At 45.2% G+C, this 12,330-nt stretch overlaps 1 protein-coding gene across 1 annotated transcript in view; it reads left to right on the plus strand.

Moving 5' to 3' along the window:
- Positions 1-3,957, plus strand: part of EPHA2 (EPH receptor A2) — a 36,172-nt gene extending 32,215 nt beyond the window's left edge. The window contains exons 16-17 of the mRNA XM_087915102.1: positions 301-456; positions 2,003-3,957. Of these exons, the coding sequence (XP_087771228.1) occupies positions 301-456; positions 2,003-2,108 (262 nt within the window). The 3' untranslated portion in view covers positions 2,109-3,957. The remainder of the gene's footprint in view (positions 1-300; positions 457-2,002) is intronic.
- Positions 3,958-12,330: the final 8,373 nt, after the last annotated feature.

Below are 12,330 nucleotides of genomic sequence, written 5' to 3' on the forward strand. Positions count from 1 at the left end.
GGAGTGTGAAGGATGGGTGTTTATGTTTGTGTTCATGGTCATAATGTGCACTTGAAGATGGCGTTTGATTTCGTTGTATGAGGTGCAGTGACAATAAAGTAAACTTAGTAAAGTAAAAGTAAAACTTACTAAAACTTAAAGTAAACATAGGTTCGCCATTACAGACCTAGAAGGTTATATATGTTAAGAAATAAGGCCCAGAAATAAGAATGCCGTGTTCCCTTCCCCAAATCCCCAACCCTATTTTCAAAATTATCTGGCACTAAAGAGCTGTGGGCCTTTTTTTTTTGGTCTTCGAAGGATTTCCATCCGCTTACCCAGCACCAGCGGCTCAGAGGGAGTTCCGTTCCGAACTGTGGCGGAATGGCTGGAGTCCATCAAAATGCACCAGTACACGGAGCACTTCCTAGAGGCTGGGTATAACGTCATTGAGAAGGTGGTGCAGATGACCAACGAGTGAGTGTGGCCGTTGCAGGGCGCATGCCCTAGGAAATGGGCCTTGGGTGGCTGAGCCCTTGACCTTCCACTCTCCCCTCCCCACAGGCCACCGGCTATCTCATTCCACCGCATTTGGAAGTCTCTGTTCTGCTCCGTAGGAAGAATTTACACCTGTCTTCTAAAAGATTTGTCTTAGCACCCACCTTCTAAGGCAGGGGTGTCAATCTCGAGGCCTGCAGGGTGCTTAAATCTGGCCCAAAGGTCTGTGGCTCTCGTGCAACGACTCCATGGCCCGTTTTTGGCTTCCACGGACTCCTGCAGCACTCTGCTAGCCCAAAATGGGCCACGTGAGGCCCCTTCGTGCCCCCATTTTGGAAGGCAGGATGCTGCAGGAGGCATCTGTCCTGTCTCTGCCCCCCCACCACAACCCAGCAGAGAACTAGATCTTCTCTCGCCAATCAATGATAATCTTTAGCAGGAAGTAGGAAATGCACATTGTGCAAACGTTATGCGTAAGCGGAATGAGACACCTTTCTTAACAAATCCATCCCGGGGACACTTAAATGCCATTTTCCTTTCTGGTCAATGACTGTCCCCCCAAAAGTGCTTTTTCAACCATGGGACCCGGATGACTTGAGATTCTGTACGGAGGTTCCATGAATGTAGCTTGGAAAATTACGTATTTGCACACTTCATTTTCCTTTAAAAAAATTTGCTTAGGGGTGGCTATGTATGAGAATGTCATGTGTTCACAATAAAGGAGTTAACAGATAATCAGAGTTGGAAGGGATCTTGTAGGTCATCTAGTCCAACCCCCTACCCAAGCAGGAGATCCTACACTATTTCTGACAGATGGGAGTTCAGTCTCAAGTGATGGCGCTCCCACAACTTCCGAAGGCAACTTCTGTTCCATTCATTCATTGCTCTCACTGTCAGAAAGTTTCTCCTTATTTCCAGGTTGAATTTCTCCTTGTTTACTTTCCATCCATTATTATTCCTTGTCTGGCCTTCGGGTGCTTTAGAAAATAGCTTGACCCCCTCGTCCTCTCTATGGCAGCCCCTCAAGTATTGGAAGGCTGCTCTCCTGTCTCCCCTGGTCCTTCTCTTCCCTAGACTAGCCAGGCCCAGTTCTTGCCCAGTTCCTCCAGTCCCCAAATCATCCTGGTTGCTCTTTTCTGCACTTTTTCTAGAGTCTCAACATTTAGAGGTTGGAATTATGACTCCCCCCCTCTCCCCCCCCAAAAAAATATATGCAGTACAGCAAATTCCATTTGCTCTGCCTACTGTCTTCTTAGGAGCAAAGACTACCCTATAATTAAGCCATTTTATGCCGCCAGAAAAGCAAGAGCGGTTCATTAAATGCAGCGGGATATCTGGCCTTTTGGGATCTCCGTTGAGGGATTTTACAATCCCACTGCACAGAGGCTATAATATGCAAAAGCATGAATTATTACATATTGCGGTTGGCGGTTTTAAAGGAAAGAAACCTAAGCTGCCCAACGGCTCTGAAAGCAGCACGATTCTCCCCCGACTAATTCTTTTTGTCTCTTCTTCACGTCGCCAGGGATATCAAAAAAATTGGCGTGCGTCTACCAGGACACCAGAAGCGAATTGCCTACAGCCTCCTAGGACTGAAAGAACAAGTGACCACGATCGGCATTCCAATTTGAGCCAAAGAAATTGGTATCTGGTATTCCGCTGCCCTCGGTGGCTACCGTTCTTCGCTTGCTCAGGCTACAACCGTTCGCAAAACAGACTTCCTGGTATATACTTGAAGAAGTGGAGCATCTACCTGACCTCCCCTCGCCAAAGATGCTGGCAGTTTAGTGCCTCTCTTCCCCCCACCCCCACCACTTCACAGCCCAGTATTTATTGCCCGTCTTCTGGCAAGTCTGTTGGAAACCGCCATGTGCCGTTTGATGATGGTGCCTTATTTCCTCAAGCTGAGCAGCCACGTGGCCTCCTGCCAGCCTGATATGTCTTGCCTGGAAAGACCCTCAGGCTACTGAATGTTTGTAAACCCCCTTCCCCCTCACGCACACCCCTTCTTGCATCTCCTTTCTCTGTTTTGCTTCCCAAACCCTTGACTACTACAACTTGAGATCATTGGTCTACTGCTGGCGTGCCACACTCCTGTGTTTTTTTATCCCCTGAAACAAAAGCCTGCTCCTCCTCTTCCCATTCAAATATCTTAGGGCAAGGGTCTTCACACTTGGCAAGTTTAAGACTTGTGGACTTCAACTCCCAGAATTCCTGAGCTAACATGACCAGGGGAGGAATTCTGGGAGTGGAAGTCCACAAGTCTTAAAGCTGCCAAGTTTGAAGACCCCTGATCTATCTTTTATCTATCTACCATCTACCTACCTACCTACTACCTAATCTACCTACCTACCTAATCTACCTACCTACCCACCTACCTATCTAATCTACCTACCTACCTACCTATCTAATCCAAGGGTCTTCAAACTTGACAGCTTTAAGACTTGTGGACTTCAACTCCCAGAATTCCTCCTCCAGCCATGTTAGCTCAGGAATTCTGGGAGTTGAAGTCCACAAGTCTTAAAGCTGTCAAGTTTGAAGACCCCCTGTCTTCGGATCCTTTTCTTTGACATTAAAAATGGTAAAAAGGTTAAGGTAAAGGTTCCCCTTGCACTTTTGTACTAGTCGTTTCTGGCTCTAGGGGCCGGTGCTCATCTCTGCTACAAAGCCAAAGAGCCAGCGCTGTCCGAAGACGTCTCCGTCGTCATGTGGTTGGCATGACTAAATGCCGAAGGCGCACAGAACGTCGCTGTTCCCTTCCCACCAAAAATAAGGGTCCCTATTTTTCTACTTGCATTTTTTTTTAACGTGCTTTTGAACTGCTAGGTTGGCAGAAGCTGGGACAAGTGATGGGAGCTCACTCCATTACGCAGCGCTAGGGATCCGAACCGATGACTTTTCTGATCGACAAGCTCAGCATCTTAGCCACTGAGCCACCGTGTCCCTATCTTTATGGAAAGTGGAGGAGTCCATAATTATAGCTTACATAAGAAGCTATGCTTTAGCTTTAATTCGATTAGCACCGTGCACATTTAGAAGGCCACAGCAGTACACGAAGAACTGTTGGATGTTCTATTCTTGATGTTTGCTGCTCTACAGGCACAGAAGATTTTTATATTCTTTTTATTCTTTAATGAACCCAATCTGGCACTTCCAAGAGGCTTTACACAGACTGCTCAAGCATCACCTTAATGTGGTTTGCCAAGAATAATCCAGAGACCACACTTTGCAAGTCAGCTTCTTGTTATTTATAAAACCCTTCCTCCCAAACGGCTCCATAAATGCACTCTTGACTTCTGGACAGTTATTCTTCCTTCCTATCAATATTTCATTATTAATGTTAATTTATTTTTATATTTATTACTTTTTTTTTTTAAAAAAAAGGAACTGTTTCAATATTAAACACAATGCATATTTTTTAAGAAAAAGAATTTGGGCATAAATATTTCTCTAGCTTTAATAAAATGTTTTTATTCTTTTCCGATGTGTTCATGTGAGGGGTGGAAGAAATGAGGGGCGTGGAATGGGAAAATAGCAATGCTAGAATTCAGATAGCCGACGAAGGACAGGAGGTTTGGCACCAAAGCAAAATTATCTGTACCACATAATAAAGGAGACCAGTCTTTGCTAATGTGGCCATGGCTTCCTCCCCATCCAATTTCCAAAGGAATTAGAGATTTGATCTCCGACATATGATCCAACAGTACTGTTTTTTTATATTACCATGGAAACTGTCAGGTCTAAACCACAAAGCCTAGTTTGGAAATAAAAGGAGATCACTCACAGCAGCAGTATTTCTTCCTCAACTTCCCAGCAACGTTCGCTCGTTTCGGTTTACATTTCTCAATATTCAAGTTTAGATTTCTGTTGTCTTATGTGCAACAGTCTCTTGCTCAAGCTGGGGGGGAGGGGTTGGACTAGATGACCTCCAAGGTCCCTTCCAACCAGTGGCGCGTTTCAAAAATTGTTACTACAGGTTCGGTGGGCGTGGCTTGGGCGCGCTTTGCCACGTGCACAGCGCGCATTTTGGGCAGGCCCAGAGGCGCTTCGACTCGCCTCCTGCCCTCTCTCCGTTGCTTCAGCAGCTGCCGCGCAACAATTGCTGTGCTGCGCAAAACAGCTGCGCTTCCAAAGCGGGACATAAAGGTTAGTATGGGAGCACGGGCCCAGCGGGTGGGCCCAATACACAGCTTCAGAGAGAATCGGATCTGTCTGCGCTGCTTATCGCCGCTACTGGCTTGGCCGAACCGGTAGAATACCAACACTGCTTCCAACTTTGATACACGTCCTGTCCTGTTCACTTTTCTTGATGGGTGCAAAGGGAATAAGAAGATACTGGAGCACTATTCCAGTAGTGGGGGCGGGGGAATTAATCTCTCTGAACATCCCTATGTCCGTATGCAATGAGCAAGTTCCGTGTTTAACTTAGTCTTCGCCAGCTCCATTTCCAAAACGATGCAGGTAAGTTGAATGCTGTAAAGTCTCCAGGCCCTGCCGGGTGGATTTCTGTCATGCAACACCTGATATATATCACACAACAGCGCAAACATCTCTTCAGTGCATGACAATACCTGTTTTGCAAACAGCTGCAAAATGACTTTCATGTTTCAATCCCACAATAAGTGCCAACCTAGAGGGAGAGAAAGATGGCCGGTCTGATAAGCAGCTATATCTCGGAATGCCAAGCGACAATTAAGTCTAAATACTCTCATTTAGAGTTAGGGAAAAAATCCGGTTAAGCCGTGCCCCCTGTCTTAACGCCAAGAGGAACAAGCCCCTACTTGGTTATTCGTCTGAGACACACGGGTTACCCGGCCAAATCTCAGACCGCTTACTGGGATTTCCACAAAGTTATTTTTCCCCCTCTGAGCTGATAAAGGGTATCACTTGATGGAGATTGTGTAACCCTGGAGTTGAGAAACAGCACTAGAGCTGTTGGCCATGGTTGGCTCAACCAATGTAAAGTGGATTCTAAAGAAAACGTTGACAAAAACAGAGCCTCGTAGCCCACAAACTGCCAGAAGGATCAAAGGATCAGAACGTGGTCAAGTTATCTGCTGCTGTTAACTTACTAAGGGGAGGAAAGCACAGCAGGCAGGAAACAGAAGAACGAAAGCCAAAGGCTCAGTTAGCAAGACGGATGGGAACCCAAGGGGAATACACCAATTGCAGATTCACACATGTTGCTTGCAGGGAAGTCAAGCTGTGAATCTTTGTTAGCTTGTCACTTTACTGATTCTCAAAGCTCAGGGTGAGTACGCCGTCTCACGGCGTGATTCGAGCAATTTAGCCACCCATCTTACAATACAAGTCTCCAGGGGAGAGAAACATTGATTAAAACCAGCAATTACTGTCCAAGCAATTCCTGGGGAGTTAATGTCTTAATGGAAAATCTCTTGGTGCAGGGAAGAGAAGGAAACTCAAAGAAGATTCCCAATGAAAAGCACCCTACTGCCACCGTGAAAAATACACTTTAAGCCATTATAGGTGGCTACAAGATCTCTTGTTTTACATTCAGTTTAGTATTTAAGATTCAGCGCTCTCTCCCCCACCCTAATTTCAATTCTGCTTTACCACTTTCTAATCCTAATTTAAGTTGTGGAGACATCCTTTTTAATTATCCTCATGCAGATCGCCTCCGCTAAGAAGCAGGAAGCGGTACAATCTGTTGGGCTCAATAAGAGCTAGAACAGCCAACCCAGGGACAGATAAATTTACGGATGATTGGAAGGGGCCTTGTAGGTCATCTAGTCCAACCCCTACCCTACACCATTTCTGACAAATGGCAGTCTCATCTCTTCTTGAAAGTCTCAAGTGACGACGCTCTTTCTGTATCCCCCCAAAAAGTGTTCCTGGAGGAAACCTCCTCCTTTGAAGGCAGTCAGAAATGCCGTTGCCGCATCCATGGGGGAAGTGGTCCCCCCCAACATGCCCAGGAAATACTTGGGGGGATGGGGAAACCTCAATTTCTCTGCATATCACAGCACTTTAGGGCACCTAACGGCCATTGAGATAACTCTTGCAAGAGGAGCAGAGAAGCGGGAAGTCATTTCCATTTGAAAAACAATGGGAAGTCAGCCTTATAATGGCCCCCATACCTGCTGGTTTCATACCTGCTAGTTCCTGACTCATCCGAGCACTCTTGCCTTAACCAAGACTTTGCTTACAAGATATTCTCCTCGGCCAGCTTTTGTTTTTTTAGAATAGATACAAAAGGGTCTTAATGAAAAGATTTACAGAACTGTTTCGTTTCTCGATCAATCGAAGCTAAACGCACTGTGAAGATATGGTGGCCCATATGGGTACCTGACCTCAGTTCTGATATTATGAATGAGAAGATTGGAATATTGAGAAGATTGGAAAAAAATTATGGGAAATAAACTATAAACTAATTCTATCAGCAGCATTTATAGAGAATTTATACAAAATGTTTTACCGTTGGCATTTACCCCCAGCAGGATTGGCTAAGATGTTCCCTAATAGATCAGCAAATTGTTGGAAATGCAATTATAAACAGGGAACTTATTTCCATATGTGGTGGACATGCCCTCAAACTAAAAAATTATTGGTTTAAAATTAGGAAATGGCTGGAGAAAATTACAAAACAGAAAACTGAATTGAGACCAGAGACATTCCTATTGGGTATATTAAGAGATAAAGTAAGAAACTCCAATATATTATATTACATATAATAACTGCAGCAAGAATAGCCTTTGCCCAGAATTGGAAAAGTGACAGCATTCCCTCTGATATTATGATAATAAAAAAGGTTTTAGAGTGTGCAGAAATGGATAGGCTTTCAATGGAAATGAAAGAGAGAAAAGAGACAGAGTGCTATGAAATCAGCTGCAAGGTAGTCACAAAATAGATGAAATGAAAAGTTATGGTATGATGAAATAATTTGGTATGAATAGGCATAACTATGTATACTGGTGTATAAATATGTAAATAGCTACATAAATATATGAAAATATGACAATCAAATGTAAAATAATTGTAATAATATTTACAAGTATTCTATATACTTAAGAATATGCCAAAGTGAACACTACTACAAATATGCTGCAATGAATAGAAATATGTTTTTAATTGTTTTTTTAATTGTAGAATTTGCTTAATAAAGTTTTTTTTTATAAAAAGGGAACATTGCGATTACACTGATCCCTTATAAATCAAAATAATTTGACAAAAAAGGACTGCAGCTGTTCAACCCCATCTCAGCCTGGTAAGTGCGAAGGAAGCATGGTCAATAAAAGGGGAAAATGTAAAGTAGAAGGAAGCAGATTGTGTGCAGACAAAAACAGGAGACAGGCAACTTTTTAAGAAATACCCTGAACTTAACTCTGGCTGACCCGATGAGCTGGCATGACCACCATAGCCTCAAGCTGGTGAAAACTGGTTATCTGCTCCCAAGGTACAGATATTCTTGCAGGATACAAGTGCACAGAACCTTCCCAAAGAACAAATACTGACATGTACTCGCTTGGCTCTTCTTTGTTAATTAAATAAAATTAGTTAAATAAATATGTACTACTGGAAACGTATCTACGCTGCTCTTGTGGCTACCCTAGTGCCATTTTCCTTTCTGAAGAAGCGCCCAATGATGATCCTTCTTTGTTACGGAATAAAATAAAGTAAATCTCTCCAGCTGGTCTGTTGTTTCTCTTGGGACATTTCCCCAACGGAAGGGGGCTATGTTCTTTCTTAATCTGCACGCATTCCTATCTGAATTATCAGCATCTTCCACTGTCAAAACCAAGACAAATATTTGGATGAAAATGTACAGGGCTGCAGAAGCCTTCCTTGGGGCTCGAACTCAAGTCTAAAAATAAGAAGATCCAGCTTTGCTGGCCTGCTGGGGATAACAAACGAAGAGAATTGGCAGTATGAAGCAGGGAGCCTCCAGGGACCACAGCCGTGATTTATTTACTTGGTGAGTTTGGGTACATTTCACTCTGATCTGGTTAAGTGGCCCGAAATAGCTCAGTTCAGCCACTGGTCTGTAGGGAGAAAAGACTAACTTGGAAATTGTGTCTCGGGAGGCGAAGGGAGCCCCGTGCCACCGACTGGCCTTCAGAATTGTGTTTCTCTACTAGCTAGGTTATTGGCTCCATGGCTAAGACGCTGAGCTTGTCGATCAGAGAGGTTGTCCGTTCAGCGGTTCGAATCCCCTAGCACCGCGGAAGGGAGTGAGCTCCCGCTCCTTGTCCCAGCTTCTGCCAACCGGGCACTTCGAAAGCATGTGAAAAAAAAAATGCACGTAGAAAAATAGGGGGCATTTTGGTGGGAAGGAAACAGCGCTCCGCGAGCCTTCGGCATTTAGTCCTGCTGGCCACATGACCACGGAGACGTCTTTGGACAGCGCTGGCTCTTCTTCAGCTTTGCAACGGAGATGAGCACCGCCCTCTAGAGCCATAAATGACTAGCAGGTGTGTGAGAGGGGAACCTTTACCTTACTAGCTAGGTTACTACTAGACCCATTTCTCTTGAAAGGCAATTCTAATGAGAAACCCAGTGGCGTCTATCCATCGAATCCTTGCTTCTGAAGAGAGAAAACAATAACGGAATAGGGCATTCAGTTAAACAGTGACCAAAAACAGGGTCAGTCAGTCAGAAGTCTAGACTTGGAAGATTCTGGAGCAATAAAATATAAAAGAGCGTAAGGTCCACTGTAAGATAAGGATGTGGTTAAATTTTAACTTGAGAGCTCTGGTCCCCATCGAAAAAAGAAGAAAGTCAGCATTCACATCCTAAACAGCCTGGTTGTGATGACCCAAAGGGGCGTGGCACAAAGGCAACCCAGTCAGATAATCAGTAGGAGTCCTTTTATTAGCTCCAACTTCGCCCCGAGTGTCCTGGTTACCTTCTGGGCTGGAGAAAAACTCTCTCAGGAACAGCCTTTGGCTGCAGAGAGAATCAAGTCCAAAACGTGGTCAACAAAAACTGTAACTATAAGTCCAAACAAGGCAAAATGAGGTAACTAGTCCGGCAGGGCAGGAGGAAGAATTCCAGACGTGAAGGAACAGCCATCATTCAGCACGGTTGGGAAGATGCCAGGAACAGAGATAACTAAAGTCAACACAAGATAAACTCATGTTTGTTCCCAGCAGCTGCTGCACTCGGCATGCATCTTTTTAAAATTCTCTTCCCAGCTGTGGCTAATGAAGGGAATCAGGGCCCTTTCCTCCCCTGTAAGCCACACAACCCATGTTGCTCCCTTCTCCATTCCTCCTTGTGCGCCCTGGCTCTTCCTCTGAATTCCTTCTCCCTTGCTCTACCTCTCCCCCGCTCTGCCTAGCCAGACTTTGCCCTTCCCCAGGGTCCTCCAGAGTGAACGGAGCCATACTCCCACTTCCTGTCAGCTGTTTGTTCGTCTTCCTCCTCTGATTCAGACTCTGACAGGGGCGTGACACTGGTTGTTTCTAAAGCCCATCAAATACCTGCCTGCCTTCCATTCTGCTGTCTGAGGCGGATAGCGGAGGGAATGGCTTTGAGGGACTGGAGGAAGAGCTACTCTCAAGAAGATAAGAGTCGAGTAAAGGGGAACTGACTCCGGAGCAGGAATATAATCTGGGTAAAGTATTGGATTCTCATGAAGATAAAGAGAGGGAGGAGGGAAACTCATCCAGACTTGTGAGATTCTGCCATTATAGCTGTACAATGAGAGTGACCTTCTTCGTGACATTGACTTCCTAGGCCGATCCACCTTGAAAGGCTGACATCTTTACAGGTCTGGGACTAGCTATTAACTTTACTATACCTCCACCCCGCACCACACACAAATGCCCTAAAGCTAAAAGGTAGGGCTGTAATGTGACTCCTCTTAAAAGAATAGCAAGTTCTATGAATCACCTTATACCCCAAAGGACTTTCTGGGTTTCCTTCTTTCTTTTTGTTTTTCAATTTTGACAGCCCTTACTGGTGACCTCATTGCAAACAAAACTTTTGGCTGAATCATACCTGCTCCTAGGTAAGGAATGTTTAATCCCATCACACCATCCCCTTTGTTGGTCTCCCATTACTTGTTTGTAAAGTGCTTCCAGCAGCCAGACAGAAAGACTTCAAGCAAGCGTATGCATTAACATCGTTATAATTAGGTAATCTTAATCCAAAATGTAAACAGGACAGCCCAAGAGGTAGGAGTGAGGCAACCCGTGAAACAAGAGGGCTCATCATTCAAAGAAACATAAAACATTAAGGGCTGGAAGGGACCTCGAAGGTCATGTAGTCCAACCCTGCCCAGGATAGAAATTCACTGCTGTGACAACCCTGACGGTGGGCCATATTGCTGGCGGAAACAGCGCCAGCAAAGGAAAATCCACATTCTGTTCCACTGTTGCAAAGCTGGACCCCTTAGGACCGGTGAACCTATGACATGCATGCCAGAGGCGGCACGCGGAGCCCTCTCTGTGGGCCTGCACACCGTTGCCAGGTGCTCTTCTGGAGTCTGATGTGCACATGCATGCCGCCCCAGTTGGTCTTTGCGGGAGCCAGAGCACCGGAAAACAGCCTGAAAATGGCCAAAAAACAGGCACGCGTGCACCGGCCAGCTGGTCTTTGGGTTTCCGGCGCTCTGGCACACCCACATGTACTCGGTGCCAAAAAGGTTCACCATCACTGCCTTAGGAAATCTCCCATCAAACCAGGCTCCATTTTAACTAGAAGAGTACTAACCTTCCTCTGTTCGCAACACAATCCCCTGCAGCACCACAATTGAGCTTCTAGGCTTAGACAACCTTGAACTACGCCGACTAAGATTAGACTTAAGCATAGTACATAAAAGCATCTGTTGTATGATTTATCATAGTACATAAAATCATAAAATCATAAGCTTCCCACCATCCAGTCAGAACATAGAACTTAGAGTTGGAAGGGAACTTGGAGGCCATCTAGTCCAACCCCCTGCTCAAGCAGGAAAGTCTATTCCAAACATTTGCCTCTACGTAGGATCGAACTTATAGCCTCCTGATTGTGAGGCGAGAGAGCCACCTCCTAGGCCAGAGCTGAAGAAGTTCCTTGGATGAGAAGCGAAAAGTCTTCAAAGTAAAACCAGAAAGTCCAGTGGACTCTTGAAAAAAAAAAAAAGCAGCGTTGGGACAACCAAGACCGGGATAACAGATCACAGATAATCAGAGTTGGAAGGGACCTTGTAGGTCATCTAGTCCAACCCCCACCCAAGTGGGAGACCCTACACCATTTCTGACAAATGGCAGTCCAACCTCCAGGGATGAAGCTCCCACAACTTCCAAAGGCAACTTCTGTTCCATGGGCTGATTGTTTTCACTGTCAGAAAGTTTCTCCTTATTTCCAGGTTGAATCTCTCCTTGTTCAGTTTCCATCCACTATTCCTTGTCTGGCCTTTGGGTGTCTTGGAGAATAGCTTGACCCCCTTCCTCTCTCTATGGCAGCCCCCTCAAATATTGGAAGACTGCTCTCCTGTCTCCCCTGGTCCTTCTCTTCCCTAGACTAGCCAGGCCCGCTTTCTGCAACTGTTCTTCATATGTTTTAGTCTCCAGTCCCCTCATCATCCTGGTTGCTCTTCTCTGCACTTTTTCTAGAGTCTCAACATCTTCTAGTATCTATGGAGACTGAGTATCGCCATAGACAATACGTACGCGATATTCCCACAATCAACTCTGAGGTCCCAGCAGTCTTGAATAGCAGAAGTCAGTCTCTGTGTCTAATTTCGGGTTTTGATGCCCATGCGTTTTATAACTGTTGTACACCACTGGAAGACACGAAGGATCAGGCTAGGAGAGAAACTATATATGTGGTCCCTAAGAGTTGACCCCAACTCAATCATCACCATTATTTAAAGCCCTAAGACAGCAGTCCCCAACCTTTGCGGCTTGG

This window comes from Pseudonaja textilis, chromosome 18 (assembly GCF_049901715.1).
Source record: "Pseudonaja textilis isolate UNSWEBS1 chromosome 18, rPseTex1.2, whole genome shotgun sequence".
In the NCBI taxonomy this organism is placed as follows: Eukaryota; Metazoa; Chordata; class Lepidosauria; order Squamata; family Elapidae; genus Pseudonaja; species Pseudonaja textilis.